General features: G+C 69.3%; 1 protein-coding gene across 1 annotated transcript in view; it reads left to right on the top strand.

The window, feature by feature from the left end:
* The window catches only part of PLEC (plectin), a 60,646-nt gene that overhangs the window by 1,589 nt on the left and 36,120 nt on the right, over window positions 1-22,937 (top strand). Inside the window, 16 exon segments of the mRNA XM_075415333.1 lie at window positions 1,236-1,393; window positions 1,513-1,691; window positions 2,150-2,288; window positions 2,373-2,729; window positions 2,810-2,893; window positions 2,990-3,094; window positions 3,172-3,270; window positions 4,582-7,962; window positions 8,641-14,958; window positions 15,323-15,536; window positions 15,717-16,156; window positions 16,400-16,541; window positions 16,868-17,054; window positions 17,578-18,103; window positions 19,687-20,034; window positions 20,963-21,723. Of these exon segments, the coding sequence (XP_075271448.1) occupies window positions 1,236-1,393; window positions 1,513-1,691; window positions 2,150-2,288; window positions 2,373-2,729; window positions 2,810-2,893; window positions 2,990-3,094; window positions 3,172-3,270; window positions 4,582-7,962; window positions 8,641-14,958; window positions 15,323-15,536; window positions 15,717-16,156; window positions 16,400-16,541; window positions 16,868-17,054; window positions 17,578-18,103; window positions 19,687-20,034; window positions 20,963-21,723 (13,438 nt within the window).

Genomic DNA, 22,937 nt, shown 5'->3' with positions numbered 1-22,937 from the left:
GTGCCATCACCAAGCCATCCCCGGTGTCACCCCCCCACTCTGACCCGTCCCCACTGTCACCCCCCACTCCCAGTGCCATCACCGACCCGTCCCTGGTGTCACCCCCTGCTCCCTGCAATGTCACCGACCTGTCCCCAGTGTCACCCCCCACTCTGACCCGTCCCCACCATCACCCCCTGCTCCCAATGCCATCACCGACCCGTCCCCGGTGTCACCCACTGCTCCCTGCAACGTCACCGACCCATCCCTGGTGTCACCCCCCTGCTCCTGGTGCCATCACCAACCTGTCCCCGCCATCACCCCCCACTCTGACCCGTCCCCAGCATCACCCCCTGCTCCCTGCAACGTCACCAACCCATCCCCAGTGTCACCTCCTGCTCCCAGTGCCATCACCAAGCCATCCCCGCTGTCACCCCCTGCTCCCGGTGCCATCACCGACCCATCCCTAGCGTCACCCCCCACTCTGACCCATCCCCACTGTCACCCCCTGCTCCCTGCAATGTCACCAACCCGTCCCCACCATCACCCCCCACTCTGACCCGTGCCTGCTGTCACCTGCTGCTCCCTGCAACGTCACCGACCCGTCCCCAGTGTCACCCCCTGCTCCCAGTGCCATCACCAACCCGTCCCCACCATCACCCCCTACTCTGACCCGTCCCCACCATCACCCCCTGCTCCCGGTGCCATCACCGAGCCATCCCCAGCGTCACCCCCTGCTCCTGGCACTGTCACCAACCCACCCCTGCCATTGCCCCCTGCTCCCGGTGCTGTCACCGCCCCGTCCCGGTGTCACCCCCTCTCCTGTCACTGCCGTGTCCCGGTGTCACCCCCGCTCCCGTGCCAACCCATCCCAGTGACACCCCCTGCTCCCATTGCTGTCACCGCCCCGTCCCAGTGTCACCCCCTGCTCGTCCCGGTGTCACCCCCTCTCCCATCACCGCCCCGTCCCAGTGTCACCCCCTACTCGTCCCGGTGTCACCCCCTCTCCCATCACCGCCCCGTCCCGGTGTCACCCCCTGCTCGTCCCGGTGTCACCCCCGCTCCTGTCACCGCCCTGTCCCGGTGTCACCCCCTGCTCGTCCCGGTGTCACCCCCTCTCCTGTCACCGCCCCATCCCGGTGTCACCCCCTCTCCCGTCACTGCCCTGTCCCGGTGTCACCCCCTGCTCCCGTCACCGCCCCGTCCCGGTGTCACCCCCTCTCCCGTCACCGCCCCGTCCCGGTGTCATCCCGCAGACGAGCAGGAGGAGGCGCTGTGCCGCGGCTGGGTCTCGCAGCTGCAGGACATCTCCCTGCGGCTGGAGGGCTGCGAGTCCCGCACCGTGCACCGCCTGCGGCTGCCGCTGGACCAGGACCCGCTGCGGGAGTGCGCTCAGCGCCTGGCCGAGCAGCAGGTGCGGCCGCGCGGGGGGCCGGCTGCGGACCCCCACCCCGCTCCCGCTGCCCCTGGGGCGCGGGGACGCGGCGTTGGGCGCGGGGGGCGGGCATCGAGGGTCCCTCCTGACCCCCGCAGGAAACGCACGTGGAGCTGGAGGGGCTCAGGAAGGGGCTGGAGAAGGTGAGCGAGGAGACGGAGCCGGTGCTGGCGCAGCCCGAGCCCCCCGGCGCGGCCCCGGCGCTGCGCGCGGAGCTGGAGCTGACGCTGCGCAAGATGGAGCGCGTGTACGGCCTGTCCAGCGTCTACCTGGAGAAGTGAGTGCGTGGCCCCCCGCCTGCCAGAGCCCCCCGCCTGGGAGAGCCCCCCGCCTGGGAGAGCCCCCCGCCCGCCAGAGCCCCCCGCCTCACCCCACTCTGACCAGAGAGAGCCCCCCGCCCGCGAGAGCCCCCCGCCTCACCCCGCTCTGGCCAGTGAGAGCCCCCCGCCCGGGAGAGCCCCCCGCCCGCCAGAGCCCCCCGCCCCCGAGAGCCCCCCGCATCACCCCGCTCTGGCCAGTGAGAGCCCCCCGCCCGCGAGAGCCCCCCGCCTCACCCCGCTCTGGCCAGAGAGAGCCCCCCGCCTGGGAGAGCCCCCCGCCCACGAGAGCCCCCCACGCCACCTCACAGCGGGGGAGAGCCCCCCGCATCCCCCCGTGCCAGGGGAGAGCCCCCCGCATCCCCCCTGCTCTGTCCGGGCCCCCCGGCGCCGGCTGAGCCGCGCTCCCCTCCCGCAGGCTGAAGACCATCAGCCTGGTGGTGCGCAGCACGCAGGGCGCGGAGGAGCTGCTACGCCGGTACGAGCAGCAGCTGAAGGACGTGCAGACCGTGCCCGCTGACCTGCAGGAGCTGGAGGCCGGCAAGGCCGAGCTGAAGGTACCGGCTGGGCCGGCGGCGGGGACCCGCGGAGCCGGGGAGGGTCGGCGTGGCCGGGGCTGACGGCGGCTGTGCCCGGCGCAGCGGCTGCGCGCGCAGGCGGAGGGCCAGCAGCCCTTGTTCGACACGCTGGAGACCGACCTGAGCAAGGCGAAGGACGTCAACGAGCGGATGGTGCGGGGCCACAGCGAGCGCGACGTGGACCTGGAGCGGTACCGGGAGCGCGTGCAGCAGCTGCTGGAGCGCTGGCAGGCGGTGCTGGGCCAGGCGGAGCTGCGGCAGCGCGAGCTGGAGCAGCTGGGCCGGCAGCTGCGCTACTACCGCGAGAGCTGCGACGCGCTGCGGCGCTGGATCCAGGACGCCCGGCAGCGGCAGGAGAGGATCCAGGCGGTGCCCATCACCGACAGCGCGGCCGTGCGCGAGCAGCTGCTGCAGGAGAAGGTAGCGGGGCGGTGGGCCCGGCGGTCCGCAGCGGCGGTGGCGGCGGCGGCGGCGGCGCTCAGCGCGGCGTCTCTCCGCAGAAACTGCTGGAGGAGTGCGAGCGCAACAAGGAGAAGGTGGAGGAGTGCCAGCGCTACGCCAAGCAGTACATCGACGCCATCAAGGTGCGCCCGCGGCCACGCCGGCCTCGCCGGGGCGGTGGGGCCGCGGCCCCGGGGGGCTCGCCGCGGCCGGCGCGCTCAGCACCGCTCTCCCGGCAGGATTACGAGCTGCAGCTCGTCACCTTCAAGGCGCAGGTGGAGCCGGTGGCCTCCCCGGCCAAGAAGCCCAAAGTGCAGTCCGCGTCCGACAGCATCATCCAGGAGGTGAGGGCGGGGGGTCCCTGCGCCGGGGGGTGCCGCGGCCGCGCTCCCCGCCGCGCTGACCCCGCCGTCTGCCGCAGTACGTGGAGCTGCGGACGCAGTACAGCGAGCTGACCACGCTGAGCAGCCAGTACGTCAAGTTCATCACGGAGACGCTGCGGCGGCTGGAGGAGGAGGAGGTAGGGGCGCGGCGCGCGGGCGGCGGGTGCCGCGGCTCCGGCCGCCTTCGCTCTCCGGAGCGCGGTTCGCGGCGGCTGCTGGCCCCCCCCGCCACTAACGCTGCCCGTGGCCGCTAACCCCGCTCTGGTCCGGGCTCCCGGCTCCGGGCGCCGCCGGGCTCTGGCACGACTGGCGGTAGGAGGCACTTCCCAGATACACGGCGTCGCGGCGTCGGCGCCTACCCGCGCGGGAGCCGCCACCGCCACCGCGGCCGCCTCTTAACTCTTGGTTTCTGCCCTCGGAAGCCGCTTTGCCGGTGCTTTGCCGGGGGGGCTGTGCGAGGTGGTGGGGAGCTAACGGAGGGTAAAAACCAGGATGATGCTGGCACCCCCGCACCAGGTACTCACTGCGCATGCGCCCCCCGCCGCGGACCCCCACGCCTCACCACCGGACGCCCGCGCGCCCCTCGCCCCGCTCCGCCTCCGCTCCCGGGCCCTCGCCGCGCCCCTCGGGACGCAGCCCCGCGGCGCGGGGGTCCGGCCGGCCCGCACGCGCGCTGCCTGCGCCTGCCTTGCTCGCGGTGCACGCGGCGCGGGCGCTCTGCGGCGCGGCCGTGACCCGTGCGCCAGCCCTGCCGGCCCTGCGGCGTTGCCTGGAGCGGGCCGGCCGGGGGGATTCGCGCCAGCTCGCGCGGCACGCAGCGGGGCTTGGGTCGCTCTCCGCGTCGCCGAGGCTTTCGTGGCAAGGAGCGCTCCGCTGGTGACTCGCTCTCCTCTGCGCTTGATTCCGCTCGCGCTGCCGCGCCGGCTGGGTCTCGCCTTCCCCCGCGGCGACGCGTCTCTGGGCACGGTGGTGGTGCGCACGCCGCTCGCCTCTGCCTGCATCGCCCCGGGCTTCGCTCGCGCCGCGGCGCGTGGGCCGTCCCGCTTCCCGCGCTGCCGTCTGGGCCCTGGCGCCCGCGCCGCGCTCCGTGGGACGCGGCGGGCGCGGGCCCCCTGTCCGCCTTGGGCTTTGCTTGCACCGCGTCACTCCACTGCGGCGCGTGGGCCGTCCCGCTTCCCGCGCTGCCGTCTGGGCCCTGGCGCCCGCGCCGTGCTCCGTGGGACGCGGTGGGCGCGGGCCCCCCCCGTCCGCCGTTCGTCTTCTGGAAGCCGGCGTCGCCGCGCCGGCGCGTGGCGGGGCCCGGGGGCCCGAAGCCGTTCCCGGCGCGCACTCGGCCGCTCCCTCCCGGCCGTCGGCAGCGCGTGGCCGTGGCCGCGGCGCGGTTGCCCCCCTGGTGACGTCTCTCTCTCCCCCCTCTCTGTTTTCTCTGCACCCCCTTTCCCCTCCAGAAAGCCGCCGAGAAGCTGAAGGAGGAGGAGAGGCAGCGGCTGGCGGAGGTGGAGGCGCAGCTGGAGAAGCAGCGGCAGCTGGCCGAGGCCCACGCGCAGGCCAAGGCGCAGGCGGAGGCGGAGGCGCGGGAGCTGCAGCTCCGCATGCAGGAGGAGGTGACGCGGCGGGAGGTGGTGGCCGTGGACGCCGAGCAGCAGAAGCAGAACATCCAGCAGGAGCTGCTGCAGCTGCGGCAGAACTCAGACCAGCAGATCAAGTCCAAGGTGAAGCTGATCGAGGAGGCCGAGTACAACCGCAAGAAGGTGGAGGAGGAGATCCGGCTGATCCGCCTGCAGCTGGAGAGCACCGAGAAGCAGCGGGCTGGCGCCGAGGCGGAGCTGCGGGAGCTGCGGGCGCGCGCCGAGGACGCCGAGCGGCAGAAGCGGCAGGCGCAGGAGGAGGCCGAGCGGCTGCGCCGGCAGGTGAAGGAGGAGAGCCAGAAGAAGCGGGAGGCGGAGGAGGAGCTGCAGCGCAAGGTGCAGGCGGAGCGGGACGCGGCGCGGGAGAAGCAGAAGGCGGTGGCGGACCTGGAGAAGCTGCGGCTGCAGGCGGAGGAGGCCGAGCGGCGGATGCGGCAGGCGGAGGCGGAGAAGGAGCGGCAGATCCAGGTGGCCCAGGAGGTGGCCCAGCGCAGCGCCGAGGCCGAGCTGCAGAGCAAGCGGCTGTCCTTCGCCGAGAAGACGGCGCAGCTGGAGCTGTCGCTGCAGCAGGAGCACATCGCGGTGGCCCATCTGCAGGAGGAGGCCGAGCGGCTGAAGAAGCAGCAGCTGGAGGCCGAGCGGTCGCGGGAGGAGGCCGAGAAGGAGCTGGAGCGCTGGCGGCAGAAGGCCAACGAGGCGCTGCGGCTGCGGCTGCAGGCGGAGGAGGTGGCCCACAAGAAGACGCTGGCGCAGGAGGAGGCCGAGAAGCAGAAGGAGGACGCGGAGCGGGAGGCCCGCAAGCGCGCCAAGGCGGAGGAGTCGGCGCTGCGGCAGAAGGAGCTGGCGGAGGAGGAGCTGGAGAAGCAGCGGGAGCTGGCGGAGGGCACGGCCCAGCAGAAGCTGGCGGCCGAGCAGGAGCTGATCCGGCTGAAGGCGGAGATGGAGAACGGGGAGCAGCAGCGGCTGCTCCTGGAGGAAGAGCTCTTCCGGCTGAAGACGGAGGTGAGCGAGGCCATCCAGAGGAGGAAGGAGCTGGAGGAGGAGCTGGCCAAGCTGCGGGCCGAGATGGAGGTGCTGCTGGAGAGCAAGGCCAAGACGGAGGAGGAGTCGCGCTCCACCAGCGAGAAGTCCAAGCAGCGGCTGGAGGCCGAGGCCAGCAAGCTGCGGGAGCTGGCCGAGGAGGCCGCCCGGCTGCGCGCCCTCTCCGAGGAGGCCAGGAGGCAGCGGCAGCTGGCGGAGGAGGAGGCCGGCCGGCAGCGGGCCGAGGCCGAGCGCATCCTGAAGGAGAAGCTGGCGGCCATCAACGAGGCCTCGCGGCTGAAGGCGGAGGCGGAGATCGCGCTGAAGGAGAAGGAGGCGGAGAACGAGCGGCTGCGGCGGCTGGCAGAGGACGAGGCGTACCAGCGGAGGCTGCTGGAGGAGCAGGCGGCCCAGCACAAGCAGGACATCGAGGAGAAGATCGCCCTGCTGAAGCGCTCCTCGGAGAGCGAGCTGGAGCGGCAGAAGGGGCTGGTGGAGGACACCCTGCGGCAGCGGCGCCAGGTGGAGGAGGAGATCCGCGCCCTCAAGGCCAGCTTCGAGAGGGCCTCGGCGGGCAAGGCCGAGCTGGAGCGGGAGCTGGGCCGCATCCGCGGCGAGGCGGAGGAGGTGCAGCGCAGCCGGGAGCAGGCGGAGCGGGAGGCCGAGCGGCAGCGGGCGCTGGCGCTGGAGGAGGAGGGCCGCCGGCGGGAGGCCGAGGAGAAGGTGCAGGCCATCCTGGCGGCCGAGGAGGAGGCCGGGCGGCAGCGGCGGCTGGCGCTGGAGGAGGTGGAGCGGCTGAAGGCCATGGTGGAGGAGGCGCGGCGGCAGAAGGAGCTGGCGGAGAAGGAGTCGGAGCGGCAGATCCAGCTGGCGCGGGAGGCGGCGCAGAAGCGGATCGCAGCGGAGGAGAAGGCCCACCTGGCCGCCGTGCAGCAGAAGGAGCAGGAGCTGCTGCAGACGCGGCAGCAGGAGCAGAGCCTGCTGGAGCGGCTGCGGGAGGAGGCCGAGCGGGCCCGGCGGGCGGCCGAGGAGGCCGAGTTCGCCCGCGGCAAGGCGGAGCAGGACGCCGGCCTCTCGCGGCAGCGGGTGGAGGAGGCCGAGCGGCTGAAGCAGCGGGCGGAGGAGGAGGCGCAGGCCAAGGCGCAGGCGCAGGCGGACGCGGAGAAGCTGCGGAAGGAGGCCGAGCTGGAGGCGGCGAAGCGGGCGCAGGCGGAGCAGGCGGCCCTGCGGCAGAAGCAGCTGGCGGACGCCGAGATGGAGAAGCACAAGAAGTTCGCCGAGCAGACGCTGCGGCAGAAGGCGCAGGTGGAGCAGGAGCTGACCAAGGTGAAGCTGCAGCTGGACGAGACGGACCACCAGAAGGGCATCCTGGACGAGGAGCTGCAGCGGCTGAAGGAGGAGGTGACCGACGCGGTGCGGCAGAAGGCCCAGGTGGAGGAGGAGCTCTTCAGGGTCCGGGTGCAGATGGAGGAGCTAGCGAAGCTGAAGAGCCGGATCGAGGAGGAGAACAAGGCGCTGATCCTCAAGGACAAGGACAACACCCAGAAGTTCCTGGCGGAGGAGGCCGAGAAGATGAAGCAGGTGGCGGAGGAGGTGGCCCGGCTGAGCGTGGAGGCCCAGGAGGCCGCCCGCCTGCGGAAGCTGGCCGAGGACGACCTGGCGCAGCAGCGGGCGCTGGCGGAGAAGATGCTGAAGGAGAAGATGCAGGCGGTGCAGGAGGCCACGCGGCTGAGGGCCGAGGCGGAGATGCTGCAGAAGCAGAAGGACCTGGCGCAGGAGCAAGCCAAGCGGCTGCAGGAGGACAAGGAGCAGATGCAGCAGCGCCTGGCCGAGGAGACCGAGGGCTTCCAGAAGACCCTGGAGGCCGAGCGCCGGCGGCAGCTGGAGATCACGGCCGAGGCCGAGCGCCTCAAGCTGCACGTGGCCGAGATGAGCATGGCGCAGGCCAAGGCCGAGGAGGAGGCCAAGCGGTTCAAGAAGCAGGCGGAGGAGATCAGCGAGAGGCTGCACGAGACCGAGCTGGCCACGCGGGAGAAGATGACGCTGGTGCAGACGCTGGAGATCCAGCGGCACCAGAGCGACCAGGACGCGGAGAAGCTGCGGTGGGCCATCGCCGACCTGGAGCAGGAGAAGGAGAAGCTGAAGCAGGAGGCGGCGTTGCTGCAGCAGAAGGCGGAGGAGGTACTGGGCTGCGGGTCCCCCTTAGCGGTGGTGGGACGCAGGGAGCCCTTCCCTCTCGCCGGCCGCCCCGGGACGGCAGGCGTGCGGGCGGCTGGCCGGGAGCCGCGCTGTCTGCTCCCCGAGGTCCTGCCCCGGCATCTGACCCCTGCCAGGGCTCCCGGCGAGCGGGCGCCCGCGGGGCAGGACCCCCGCGTGCGGGCCAAGGGCGTGCTCGGAGCCAGCGTCCGGCGCGGCGAGGCCAACCCCGCATGGAGGTGCCGGGGCGGGACCTCCCGCTCCCTGCCCTCTCCCGCTGCCCGCGGCTCCCGCTACGGAGGGGCCACCCCCACCCCCCGTGCCGGCTTTTCGGCCCCGTGGAGCGTCCTGCCTTATTCCTCTCCGCAGACGGGCGCCGTCCCCGGCTCCCAGCCGCCTCCGTGCCGGCCCGGGGGGATGGTCCCTGACCCCCGCCGAAGAGCTCGTGTCCTCTCCCTGCTCGCTGCGCCCACGCGTTGCTCGCTGCGGCTCCCTAACCCCGGCTCCGCTCCCGTAACCCGCGCAGCAGAGCGGCCGGTCGCTCTGCGCCCCGGCCAGCCCGCTGCCGCCCCGCCTGCTCGTCCTCCCCGCCGCTGCCCGCCCCGGCGCTGCCCCGCCGGCGGACGGTGCCGTCTGACCGCGCTCTCCTCTCTCCCACCGCAGATGCAGGTGGCCCAGCAGGCGCAGCTCCGCCAGGAGACGCAGCTCCTCCAGCAGACCTTCCTGACCGAGAAGGACGCCCTGCTGCAGAAGGAGAAGTTCATCGAGGAGGAGAAGTCGAAGCTGGAGAAGCTCTTCAAGGACGAGGTGAACAAAGCCCAGCACCTGAAGGCAGAGCAGGAGCGGCAGCAGAAGGAGATGGAGCAGGAGAAGCAGCAGCTGAAAGCCATGCTGGACGAGGCCAAGAAGCACCAGCGAGAAGCAGAGGAAAACGTCCGGCACAAGCAGGAGGAGCTGCAGCAGCTGGAGAGGCAGCGGCAGCAGCAGGAGAAGCTCCTGGAGGAGGAGAACAAGAAGCTCCGGGAGAGGCTCGAGCAGATGCAGGAAGAGTACAAGGCCGCCCTGGCCCAGACGCGAGAGATCATGATCCAGACGGACGACCTGCCCGAGGAGGCGATGGTTACGACGACGCAGCTGCCGGACGTGAAAGCCGTGCCCAACGGCCGAGACGCGGTGGACGGCTTGGCGCAGAACGGGGAGCCGGAGTTCGCCTTCGACGGCATCCGTCAGAAGGTGTCTGCGGAGAAGCTGGCCGACGCCGGCATTTTGAGCGAGGAGAGCTTAGACAAATTGGCGAAGGGCGTCGTGAGCGTTGGCGAGCTCTCGCAGAGGGAGGACATCAGGAGGTACCTGCAGGGCAAGAGCAGCATTGCCGGCTTGTTGATCAAACCCACCAATCAGAAGATGAGCATCTACGAAGCCATGAAGAAGAAGCTGCTCAGCCCAGGCACCGCGCTGGTCCTCCTGGAAGCGCAGGCTGCCTCCGGCTTCATGATTGACCCCGTGCGAAACGCGAGGCTCTCGGTGAACGAGGCGGTGAGGGAGGGAGTGATTGGGCCCGAACTGCACAACAAGATGCTGTCGGCGGAACGGGCGGTCACCGGCTACAAGGATCCCTACACCGGCGACAAGATCTCCCTCTTCCAGGCCATGAAGAAGGAGCTCATCGTCAAGGAGCACGGCATCCGCCTGCTCGAGGCCCAGATCGCCACCGGTGGCATCATCGACCCCGTGCACAGCCACCGCCTGCCTGTAGAAGCTGCCTACAAGCGGGGCTACTTCGACGAGGACATGAACCAGGTCCTCTCCGACCCCACCGACGACACCAAGGGCTTCTTCGACCCCAACACGCAGGAGAACCTCACCTACCTGCAGCTGATGGAGCGGTGCGTGACTGACCCGGACACGGGGCTGTGCCTCCTGCCCCTCACCGACCAGGCGACCAAGGCGAGAGAGCTGGTCTACACCGACACAGAAGCGAAGGACGTCTTCAAGAAGGCCACGGTGACGGCACCGTTTGGCAAGTTCCAGGGGAAGACGGTGACCATCTGGGAGATCATCAACTCTGAATACTTCACTGAGGACCAAAGGCGGGACCTGATCCAGCAGTACAGGACTGGCAAGATCACGGTGGAGAAGATCATCAAGATCATCATCACGGTGGTGGAGGAAAGCGAGAGGAAGAGCCAGATGTGCTTCGAGGGCCTCCGGGCCCCCGTGCCGGCCGCCGAGCTGCTGGACAGCAAAATCATCAACAAGGACCTCTACAACCAGCTGCACCAGGGCAAGAAGTCTGTGAAGGACGTGGCGGAGATGGAGTCCGTGCGGCAGTACCTGAAGGGCACGGACGCCATCGCCGGCGTCCTGGTGGAGTCGACCGGCCAGAAGCTCACCTTCTACGACGCCCTGAAGAGAAACCTGCTGAGGCCGGAGGTTGCCCTGTCCCTGCTGGAAGCGCAGGCTGCCACCGGCTACATCGTCGACCCCGTGCGGAACAAGCTCTTCTCCGTCGACGAGGCGGTGAAGGCCGAGGTGGTGGGGCCGGAGTTTCACGAGAAGCTGCTGTCCGCAGAGAAGGCCGTGACCGGCTACAAGGATCCCTACACGGGCCAGACGGTTTCCCTCTTCCAAGCGCTGCAGAAGGGCCTCATCCCCAGCGACACCGGGCTCCGGCTGCTGGACGTCCAGCTTGCCACGGGAGGCATCATCGACCCCGTGAACAGCCACCGCCTCCCGCTCGAGGTCGCCTACAAGCGGGGCTACCTGAACCCGGAGATACACGAGGCTCTGTCCGAGCTCCGAGACGAGGCCAAGGCTTTCTACTGTCCCAACACCCAGGAGCACCTCAGCTACACCCAGCTGCAGAAGAGCTGCCACCGCGACAAGCAGACTGGCCTCTGCCTGCTGCCGCTGTCGGACAGGGCCATCCAGTCGCAGCAGGAGGAGGTCTACACCGACAGCCAGGCGAAGGAGTGCTTCGACAAGGCAACCGTAGAGGTGCCTGTGGGCGGCATGAAGGGCCAGACCATGACCATCTGGGAGCTGATCCACTCCGAGTACTTCACGGAGGAGCACAGGCGGGAGCTCCTCCGACAGTACAAGACTGGCAAGGTGACCATTGAGAAGATCATCAAGATCGTCATCACCATCATTGAGGAGGCCGAGACCAAAAAGCAGGAGAAGCTGACCTTCAGCGGCCTCCGGGCCCCCGTACCCGCGAGCGAGCTGGTGGAGTCCCGCGTCATCAGCAAAGCCCAGTACGAGCAGCTGAAGGAAGGCAAGAAATCGGTGAAGGACCTCTCCGAGACCGATGCGGTGAGGAGGTTTCTGCACGGCAGCGACTGCATTGCCGGCGTCTACGTGGAGGCGACCAAGGAGAAGCTGAACATCTACGAGGCCATGAGGAGGAACCTGCTGAGGCCCAGCACCGCAGTGGTCCTCCTGGAGGCCCAGGCAGCCACCGGGTTCTTGATCGACCCCGTGAAGAACCGGAAACTGTACGTCAACGAGGCGGTGAAGGCTGGTGTCGTCGGGCCCGAACTGCACGAGAAGCTGCTGTCCGCCGAGAAGGCTGTCACCGGGTACAAGGACCCCTACTCCGGCGACACCATCTCCCTCTTCCAGGCCATGAAGAAGGGGCTCATCGTCAAGGAGCACGGCGTCCGCCTGCTCGAGGCCCAGATCGCCACCGGCGGCATCATCGACCCCGTGCACAGCCACCGCCTCCCCATGGAGGTGGCCTACCGCCGCGGCTACTTTGACCAGGAGATGAACCAGATCCTCTCCGACCCCACCGACGACACCAAGGGCTTCTTCGACCCCAACACCCACGAGAACCTCACCTACACGCAGCTGAAGGAGAGGTGCATTGAGGATCCTGAGACGGGCCTCTATCTGCTGCCTCTGCGGGAGCCGGAGAAGCCCACGGTGGTGGAGACCACCCAGGTGTACACAGAGGCGGAGACGCGGAAGGTGTTTGAGGAGACGCGGGTGGACATCCCCGTGGGCAGCAGGGCGGGCTCCTCCATGTCGCTGTGGGAGATCATGCACTCGGACCTGCTGCCCGAGGAGCAGCGGAAGCAGCTCATGGAGGAGTTCCAGTTGGGCCGCGTGTCCAAGGAGCGCATGATCATCATCATCATCGAGATCATCGAGAAGACCGAGATCATCAGGCAGCAGAACCTCACGTCCTATGACTACGTCCGGCGCCGCATCACGGCCGAGGACCTCTACGAGGCCAAGATCATCTCCCTGGAGATCTACAACCTGCTGAAGCAGGGCTCCAAAACCTTCCGGGAGCTCCTGGACGTGGAGGCTGTCTGGAAGTACCTCTACGGGTCGGGCTGCGTGGCTGGCATCTACATCCCCTCTTCCAAGCAGAAGCTCAGTGTCTACCAGGCGCTGAAGAAGGGGCTGATCAGCTCCGAGGTGGCCCGCTCCCTCCTGGAGGCCCAGGCTGCCACCGGTTTCATGATCGACCCCACGAAGAACGAGATGCTGACCGTCGACGAAGCGGTCAGGAAAGGCGTGGTGGGGCCCGAGATCCACGACCGGCTCCTGTCGGCGGAGAGGGCCGTGACCGGTTACCGAGACCCGTACAGCGAGCAGAAGATCTCCATCTTCCAGGCCATGAAGAAAGACCTCATTCCCAGCGAGGAGGCCCTCAAGCTGCTGGACGCCCAGATAGCCACCGGTGGGATCATCGACCCGCACCTGGGCTTCCATCTGCCCCTGGAAGTGGCCTGCCAGCGGGGCTTCATCAACAAGGACACGTACGACATGCTGTCCGAGCCCAGCGAGGTGCGAAGCTACGTCGACCCGTCCACGGACGAGAAGCTCAGCTACACGCAGCTCCTGAAGCGGTGCCGGAAGGACGAGAGCAGCGGGCTCCTCCTGCTCCCGCTCTGCGACACGAGGAAGCTCACCTTCCGGGGGCTGCGGAAGCAGATCACCGTGGAGGAGCTGGTCCGTTCGCAGGTGATGGACGAAGCCACCGCCCAGCGCCTCCAGGAGGGCCTCACCTCCATCGAGGAGGTCTCGAAGAACCTGAAGAAGTTCCTGGAGGGCACCAGCTGCATCGCCGGCGTCTTTGTGGACTCCACGAAGGAACGGCTGTCCGTGTACCAGGCCATGAAGAAGGGCATCATCAGGCCAGGCACCGCCTTCGAGCTCCTGGAGGCGCAGGCGGCCACGGGCTACGTGATCGACCCCATCAAGGGCCTCAAGCTGACGGTGGAGGAGGCCGTGCGGATGGGCATCGTGGGCCCCGAGTTCAAGGACAAGCTGCTCTCCGCTGAGCGGGCGGTCACCGGCTACCGGGATCCCTACTCTGGGAAGCTCATCTCCCTCTTCCAGGCCATGAAGAAGGGTCTGATCCTGAAGGACCACGGGATCCGCCTGCTCGAGGCCCAGATTGCGACGGGAGGCATCATCGACCCCGAGGAGAGCCACCGCCTCCCCGTGGAGATTGCCTACAAGAGGGGCCTCTTCGACGAGGAGATGAATGAGATCCTGCTGGATCCCAGCGACGACACCAAGGGCTTCTTCGACCCCAACACGGAGGAGAACCTCACCTACCTGCAGCTGATGGAGCGGTGCATCACCGACCCGGAGACCGGCCTCTGCCTCCTGCCCCTGAAGGAGAAGAAGCGGGAGAGGAAGACCTCCTCCAAGTCCTCCGTCCGCAAGCGCAGGGTGGTGATCGTCGACCCGGAGACGGGCAAGGAGATGTCCGTCTACGAAGCCTATCGCAAGGGCCTGATCGACCACCAGACCTACCTGGAGCTGTCGGAGCAGGAGTGCGAGTGGGAGGAGATCACCACCTCCTCCTCGGACGGCGTGGTCAAGTCGATGATCATCGACAGGCGCTCGGGGCGCCAGTACGACATCGACGACGCCATCGGCAAGGGCCTGATCGACCAGTCGGCCCTGGACCAGTACCGCTCGGGCACCCTCTCCATCACCGAGTTTGCGGACATGCTCTCCGGCAACATGAGCGGCTTCCGGTCGCGGTCGTCCTCCGTGGGATCCTCCTCCTCCTACACCGTCAGCCCGGCCCCCGCGCGAACGCAGATATCCGTGTGGAGCGACCCCACCGAGGAGACGGGGCCGGTCGCGGGCATCCTGGACACGGACACTCTGGAGAAGGTGTCCATCACGGAGGCCATGCGCCGCAACCTGGTGGACAACATCACGGGGCAGAGGCTGCTGGAGGCCCAGGCCTGCACCGGGGGCATCATCGACCCCAACACTGGGGACAAGTGCTCCGTCGCCGACGCGGTGAGCAAGGGCCTGGTTGACAAGATCATGGTGGACCGCATCAACCTGGCGCAGAAGGCCTTCTACGGCTTCGAGGACCCGCGGACCAAGACGAAGATGTCGGCGGCGCAGGCGCTGAAGAAGGGCTGGCTGTACTACGAGGCCGGGCAGCGGTTCCTGGAGGTGCAGTACCTGACGGGCGGCCTGATCGAGCCCGACGCCGAGGGCCGCGTCTCCCTGGACGAGGCGCTGCAGAAGGGCACCATCGACGCGCGCACGGCCCAGAAGCTGCGGGACGTGAACACCTACTCCAAGTACCTCACCTGCCCCAAAACCAAGCTCAAGATCTCCTACAAGGACGCCATGGACCGCAGCATGGTGGAGGACGGGACCGGGCTGCGGCTGCTCGAGGCCTCCTCCCAGTCCAGCAAGGGCTACTACAGCCCCTACAACGTCAGCAGCGCCGGCGGCTCCGCCTCCGGCTCGCGCTCCGGCTCCCGGACCGGCTCCCGCTCGGGCTCCCGGCGCGGGAGCTTCGACGCCACCGGCTCCGGCTTCTCCATGACCTTCTCTTCCTCCTCCTACTCCTCCTCGAGCTTCGGGCGCAGATACGCCGCGGGTCCCCCCGCCGCCGCCCTGCCCGCGTCCCTCCCGAGCCGGAGCTGCGGGCGGGAGGCGGCCGGGGAGCGCCCGGGGGTGCCGGGGACCCCGCTCCGCGTGGCCTGAAGCGCGCCAGCCCCCGCGCCAAGGAGCCCGCCGCCTCGCCCGCTCCGCACCCGGCAACGCTGCCGCCTCAGCACCAGGATTTTTTTTCCTTTGTTTTTTGTTTTTTAATTTTTAAACCTCGTTCTTCTCCCAAAGCAGTGCCTAAGAGTTTAACCAAAAAGACTAATATAGTAATATATGCGATTGCGCTGACAGTATTTGTATATTAAGAGACGAGAGAGACAAGACACTACGCTCGCGGCTCTCCCGCGCCGCCGCCGCCGGCAGAGCCGACACCAGGAGAACCGTTCCGTCTTCGACCTAACCGCTTCGCGCCTCTTCTGCCATTAACTCCGCCGGCTTCGCCCCCCGCACCCTGAAGGAGGAGACGACCCCATCCCCCGCCGCGCACCGCGGCCGGCGCCGGAGGACGACGTCGCGGGCTCCCCGGTGCCGGACGGCCACACGCCCCGCACCGGCGCCTGGACCCCGGCCACCCGCCCTCGGCGCGGCTCCGCGCCCCGTCCCCGCGCGCTGCCCCGGCTCGGCCTCCCGGCACGTCCCCGCCACCGCGCCGCGGAGCCGGCGCCGCGACCGTAAGTGCGCCCCGGCGCTGCCCGCTGCTTCCGCGCCGTGCGGAGGGACCCGCCTCCGCTCCCGCCGCTTCGCCCGCCGAGGGGCTTCGCCGCGTGGCCGCCGCCGCCTCCGCCAGCCCGCTCTGCCCGCCGCTGCCCGCCCGTCTGTCCGTCTGTCTGTCTCTCCGTGTATCTGGGAAGTGCCCCGCCGCAAGGCCGGTTTCTCGACGCCGACGCGGCTGAGCGAGCCGGCGGGCGTCCGCCAGAGCCCGCGCCCGAGCACGGCGGTGCCGGCGCTGCCGAGTCCTGCCCGGCTCCGCACACGCGGCGCCGGCGCCCGGCCAGCAGCCCCCCCACCCCCGCCGCGGGGCTCTCCGGACCCTCTCGAGGGGCGCGGGGCGCGCGGGTCTCTGTCGAGCCGCTCTCCGCTCTCCTTCCTCGCGGCCGTGCCCGTCCCCGCGCTTCCCCCGGCCCGCGGTAACGCGCTCTCTCTCCGGCAGACGTCTTTTTCCAGTCCCGCCGCGGACGTCCCCGTGCCGCTGGGCGAGCTCCTGAGCTGGGTCTCCGACGTCAGCAAGTCGTGGATGGGCTCGGGGGGAGCCCGGGACGCGGCGGCCGCTCGGCCGTGCTCGCCGGCGCAGGTAACGCCGACCGCGGTTCCTGCTGTCGCGCGGTGCGCGGGGCTGCGGCTTCCGCCGGGGGCTGCGTTCTCGGGGCGGTGACGCCGAGCTCCCCGGCGCTGGTGGCTTTGCTCTGGGCACGCGGCGGCGGGCGGGCGGGCTGGTGCGGGGCGGGCGCGCGGCGCTGCCGGCTGCGCCCGACGGCTTCACCTCATGGATCAGTCTCCGTCTCTCATCCCATCTTTTCTGTTCGCTTTGTTGTAGTGTGGCTGGATGTCCATCCCACCTCCCCTCACCGCCGCCACGGAGCCCGCGCCCCGCCCGGCCGCGCCGGACGACGCCGGGACGCGCTCCCGCTCCCCCCCGGCGCTCGCCGGAGCCCCCGGCGCAGAGACCGGCGGCCGCGGTGCCCGGGCGCGGGGGGCTTCCCCGCGGCGCCGGAGCTGCCGGCGGGCGTTGGGGTCCCCCCGGCCCGCCCGCAGCCCCCCGGCAGCACGGAGCCGCCGTCCCCCCGCCACGCTCACCGGGGCCCGGGCAGGCGCTGAAGCAGTAACAGACGCGGCGCTGGCGGGGCCGTCGCGCCCATGCCCGGCCCCCCGCGGCGGCCGTAGCCCCCCGAGGGGCTTCCCCACCCCCTGCTCCGCAGGGACGGCCGCGCGTCACCGCAGCCCCTCTCCTCCTTCCCGCCCGCTCTCATCTGCCGCGTCTCAATCAAGCCATACTCCTCCTCAGCCTTCGTTGTCGTTGTCGTTATTATTACTCTCATTACCCACTCTTGCTTCCGCGCGCCGTGCCAACGCGGGCGGCTCCGTGCCGCAGCCCGGCCGCAGCCCCGCGCTCCCCCGACCTCCCGGGGCCGAGCGGCGACCCCAAGGCGTCGAAACACCGAACCCCGGCGCGTGAATACCGAGGGGCGTCGGTAAAACCCGCGGCGCGGGGCCGCCCCGCCGCCAGTAAACCAGATCCCAGCAGCCCAGCCCGCAGCCCCGCGTCCTCTGTCCGCCCGCGCCGGGCCCCGTGCCCCGTGCCGCGTGCCCCATGCCGTGGGTCGCGGTGGAGCGTGCCGCGGCGCCGGGGTTGGCTCCGCGGGGAGCCGAGCGCGGCGCAGCCATCCCGGGGGTCTCTCCGCCCCGGTGCCACGCGGCACGGGGACGGGGGGTCTGCCGGGAGCAGCCGATCGCGCCGACCCCCGTGGCAGCACCCGGCGGGAGCCCCGGGCTGGCCCGGAGCGATGGCGGCGGCGCGGGAGGGCGTTAATTGCAATTAGCAGCCGCCTGCCCGCCCGCCTGCACCGGGACGTGGCCGCGGCCGGGGTGGGGGAGGGGGGAGCACCCCCTTGCTGGGGCGGTCGCAGGGTGCTGTGCCCATCAGAGGGGCTCGGGGGGTCGCGGGGAGGGCAGCAAGGAGCCCCCACTCCCCCCCCCCCCCCAATCCCCCCCCAGGCCGGACCCCTCTCACAACCCTCCCGAGACCCCCGAGACCCCATGGCCCAGCCAGGGACCCCTCGCTGGGGCCCAGCGCCCCTTCCCCCGGCGAGAGACCCCCCAGCTCCTGAGCAAAGGCCCCGGGCCCAGCCAGGGACCCCCGTCCCCCCGCCCCTCAGCCCTGGCCCGGCACGGGGACCCTCCCCGGCGTGGCGAGGTGCCGCGGCGCGACGGGCGGGAGCTGCTCCCCCATCTCTGTCCTGCTGCTCCGCGGCCCCCCCGGCCCTCCCGCATCCCCCTCCCACGGGCAGCGTCTGCTCGGAAACGCGGAATCACGGAATCAGGGAATCACGGAATCAGGGAATCCCAGAATCAGGGAATCCCAGAATCAGGGAATCGGGGAATCTCAGAATCAGGGAATCAGGGAATCCCAGAATCAGGGAATCACGGAATCAGGGAATCGGGGAATCCCAGAATCAGGGAATCTCAGAATCATGGAATCGTGAAATCCCAGAATCAGGGAATCGGGGAATACTGGAATCAGGTAATCCCAGAATCACAGAATAAGGGAATCCCAGAATCAGGGAATCCCAGCATCAGGGAATCAGAGAATCACAGAATCACAGAATCAGGGAATCCCAGAATCAAGGAATCACGGAATCAGGGAATCAGGGAATCCCAGAATCAGGGAATCGGGGAATACTGGAATCAGGGAATCCCAGAATTAGAATCATGAAATCCCAGAATCAGGGAATCACAGAATCAGGGAATCACAGAATCAGAGAATCCCAGAATCAGGGAATCAGGGAATCCCAGAATCAGGGAATCGGGGAATCCCAGAATCAGGGAATCACAGAATCAGAGAATCCCAGAATCAGGGAATCGGGGAATACCGGAATCAGGGAATCTCAGAATCACAGAATAAGGGAATCCCAGAATCAGGGAATCCTGGAATCCCAGCATCACAGAATCGGGGAATCACAGAAACAGAGAATCAGGGAATCACGGAATCAGGGAATCGGGGAATACCGGAATCAGGGAATCAGGTAATCCCAGAATCACAGAATAAGGGAATCCCAGCATCAGGGAATCCAAGATTCAGGGAATCAGAGAATCCCAGAATCACGGAATCAGAGAATCCCAGAATCAGGGAATCCCGGAATCCCAGCATCACAGAATCAGGGAATCCCAGAATCAGAGAATCCTAGAATCAGGGAATCACGGAATCCCAGAACCAGGGAATCGGGGAATACCGGAATCAGAGAATCCCAGAATCAGGGAATCGGAGAATCCCAGAATCACAGAATAAGGGAATCCCAGAATCAGGGAATCGGGGAATCCCAGCATCAGGGAATCAGGGAATCCAAGAATCAGGCAATCAGAGAATCCCAGAATCAGGGAATCCCGGAATCCCAGCATCACAGAATCAGGGAATCACAGAATCAGGGAATCACGGAATCACAGAATCGGAGAATCAGGGAATCACGGAATCAGGGAATCCCAGAATCATGGAATTGGGGAATCCCAGCATCAGGGAATCGGAATCCCGGAATCCCAGCATCACAGAATCAGGGAATCCCAGCATCAGGGAATCACGGAATCACAGAATCAGAGAATCAAGGAATCCCAGAATCACGGAATCATGAAATCCCAGAATCAGGGAATCCCGGAATCCCAGAATCAGGGAATCACAGAACCAGAGAATCAGGGAATCATGGAATCAGTGAATCCCAGAATCAGGGAATCCCAGCATCACGGAATCGTGAAATCCCAGAATCAGGGAATCCCAGCATCACAGAATTGGAGAATCAGGGAATCACGGAATCCCAGAATCCCAGCATCAGGGAATCGGGCAATCACAGCATCACAGAATCAGGGAATTACGGAATCAGGGAATCATGGAATCAGAGAATCCCAGAATCACGGGAATCCCAGAATCAGGGAATCCCAGCATCAGGGAATCCCAGAATCACAGAATCACGGAATCACAGAATCCCAGGATCAGGGAATCGGGGAATCCCAGAATCACAGAATCAGGGAATTACGGAATCAGGGAATCCCAGAATCAGGGAATCCCAGAACCGAGCGGCCGCAGCTCCCGCCGCCGCTCCCCGTCGCGGTGCCCAGTCCCTCTGCCCACGCGGCGCCGGGGCCCGGCGGCTGCCACCCCGACGGCCGAGCCCAAGCGCCGCGCCGGGGACCGCTGGGGCCGGACGCCGGGCGAGCGGGAGCAGCGGCTGCGCCGGGAGCCGCGTCCGCTCCGCGCGTCATTGGGCCACGCTAATTACGGTGGAGAACTCCGTTCTACTCCCGCTGCCCTGCGGCACGGAGCCCGGTCGCTGCCGGCGGGTGACCCTGCGGCCACGCGCCCGCGTCTCCGCCCGTGCCGCCGGTCCCGGTGCCGCGGCTCTCCGGGACCCCGCCGCTCCGTCGCAGCTCTGCGCGCCGGGTCGCTGCCCTGCGGCGTTCCGAGCCGTGCGGCTGCGTGGACCTGCTGGAGAGCAGCTCTGCGGAGAGGGACCTGGGTGTCCTGGTGGACGACAGGGTGACCATGAGCCAGCAGCGTGCCCTGGCTGCCAAGAAAGCCAATGGGATCCTGGGGTGCATTAGGAGGAGTGTGGGCAGCAGGACGAGGGAGGTTCTCCTTCCCCTCTACACTGCCCTGGTGAGGCCCCATCTGCAGTGCTGGGTCCAGTGCTGGGCTCCCCAGTTCAAGAAAGATGAGGAGCTACTGGAGAGAGTCCAGCGCAGGGCTACGAGGATGAGGAGGGGACTGGAGCATCTCCCCTACGAGGAGAGGCTGAGGGAGCTGGGCTTGTTCAGCCTGGAGAAGAGAAGGCTGTGAGGGGACCTTATAAATGCTTATAAATATCTGCAGGGTGGGGGTCAGGAGGATGGGGCCAAGCTCTTTTCAGTGGTGCCCAGTGACAGGACAAGGGGCAATGGGCACAAACTGAGGCACAGGAAGTTCTGTCTGAACATGAGGAAGAACTTCTTCCCTCTGAGGGTGACGGAGCCCTGGCCCAGGCTGCCCAGGGAGGCTGTGGAGTCTCCTTCTCTGGAGATATTCCAGCCCCGCCTGGACAAGGTCCTGTGCAGCCTGCTCTGGGTGACCCTGCTTCGGCAGGAGGGTTGAACTAGATGACCCCCAGAGGTCCCTTCCAACCCCTACTATTCTGTGATTCTGTGATTCTGTGGCCGGAACGCACCGTGGGGCCACGCGTGCCGGCGGCCGAGCGGTGCCCGGCACGGCACGGCCAGAACCCGCGGGCAGTGGCGACGGCGGCGCGGCTGGACGGGGGTCGGAGGCCGGGGGTCCCGGCCGTGGCGGTCCCTGGGGGTGTCGGACCCCCGCGCCGCACCCCGGCTCCCCGCGCCCACCGCCGCTCTCCTCCCCTGGCAGGAGCGCGGTGCTGCCGAGGACCCCGGTCTCGAGGAGGGGTCGTCGCCGGACGCGGAGACGGCGGAGAGGTACGGGCACGGCTGGCCGAGCCGTGGCGCCTGGCCGCGGCCGGGGTCCGCACGTGGGCACCGGCACCGCGATGGCGGGCGCGGGGGCAAGGCCAGCGTCGCCACGGGGGTCCGGGTCGGCCGTGGCCGGGGGTCGGCAGGATGGGGCGCGCGGGGAGGGGACCGGGAGCCGCGGCGGGCGCCGGGGTGGGCGCGGGGCACCGGGGCGGCGGGGATGGCGCCGGGTTCGGCTCGGGTGCCGGAGCCCGGCGCGTCGCGGTCTCTCCGCAGCCCGTGGCCGCGGGGCGAGCGGCCGGAGCGGGGCCCGGAGGCGCAGGAGCGGCTGCTGGCCCTGCGGCGCTGGCTGGACGCCCTGCAGAGGAGGCTGCCCGCCATGCCGGAGCGCGGTGCCGCGCCGCAGGTAACGCGCTCGCCGCCCGCGACCCGGCCCGCGGCGACGCCGACCGCGCCCGGCGGGGTCCCGCACCCCGACACGGAGGACGCTGCCCGTCCGCGGACCCCTCGGCCGTGTCCCCGCTGCCCAGCCCTCGCTTTCGCCGACCCCCACCCAGGGTCCCGCAACCGTCGAAGCCCCTCGCCCGCTCCCTTCGCCGGGGGCCGGGACCCCGCCGGCCACGCATGGCGGCACAGCCTGAAAGGGCCTTTCATGGCGGCCGCCGCGCGGACAAAGCCGCCAGCCCACCCGGCTCCGGGGTCTGGGGCTGCGGCCCCGCGCCGGGGTCCCCTCCGTGTCCCGCTCCCGGGGGGCTGCCGAGGCGCTTCGCCGGAGGAGCCGTGGCCCTGCCGCGGGGGTCCCGGCCGCGTGCCATGAGGGTCCCTCGCCAGCGTGGCGGCGGAGCCCGGGGGTCCCCAGGCTGGCACGTGGCCCCCCGAGGGGCTGCGGGGTGGGGGCTGCCGGGGGCGGCGGGCAGCGCCGCGGGGCCGGGGGTCTCGGCGCCGGGGGACCCCCCGCACGCAGCCAGCGCCGCGGCCGAGCCCCTCGCCGCGGGCGGGCGCCGGAGCCGGGCTGCGCCGATTCCCGGCAGCGTCCGCGGCAGCCGCCCAGCAGACAAAGCCCCCGGCCCCGCCGCGGTCAGCAGGGCCCCAGGGACCCCCGCCCATCCGCCGCGGACCCCCGGCCCGGCGAGGGGCACCCCCAGCCCCGGGGGCCGACGCCGGCTGTGCCGGAGCCTGGTCCGGGCAGGCTGAGGGTGGGGGTCGCAGCCCCTCTGCCCTGGCACCGCTGGCAGCCCCCAGCCCCCCGCCCCAGCCCCTCCCGCACCGGGGCCCCCCACAGCGCCGGGGTCGGGGGGCTGGAGCCGGGGCGGGGGGTCGGTGCACCCCGAGGGGCTGTGACGCTGTGGGGCTCGGTCTCTGTGGGGCTGTGATGCCGTGGGGCTGAGCTGCTGGGGGGCTGTGGGGCTGTGGGGCCTGATCTCTGTGGGGCTTGGTCTCTGTGGGGCTGTGGGACTGTGGGTCTCGGTCTCCATGGGTCTCGGTCTCCGTGGGTCTCGGTCTCTGTGGGGCTGTGCCACCATGGGGCTTGGTCTCCGTGGGGCTATGGGGCTGTGGGTCTCGGTCTCCATGGGTCTTGCTCTCCGTGGGTCTCGGTCTCCGTGGGCCGGTGCCGCCGTGGGGCTGTGGGGCTGTGGGTCTCGGTCTCTGTGGGTCTCGGTCTCTGTGGGTCTTGGTCTCTGTGGGGCGGTGCCACCGTGGGGCTGTGCTGCTGTGGGTCTTGGTCTCCATGGGTTTCGGTCTCTGTGGGTCTCGGTCTCTGTGGGGCAATAGGGCCGTGGGGCTGTGACACTGTGGGGCCGTGCCGCCGTGGGGCTTGGTCTCCGTGGGTCTCGGTCTCTGTGGGGCGGTGCCGCCGTGGGGCTGTGGGGCTGTGGGTCTCGGTCTCTGTGGGTCTCGGTCTCCGTGGGTCT

The sequence above is a fragment of the Opisthocomus hoazin genome, chromosome 3 (assembly GCF_030867145.1).
Source record: "Opisthocomus hoazin isolate bOpiHoa1 chromosome 3, bOpiHoa1.hap1, whole genome shotgun sequence".
In the NCBI taxonomy this organism is placed as follows: Eukaryota; Metazoa; Chordata; class Aves; order Opisthocomiformes; family Opisthocomidae; genus Opisthocomus; species Opisthocomus hoazin.
This window is presented reverse-complemented; position numbering and strand designations above follow the sequence as displayed.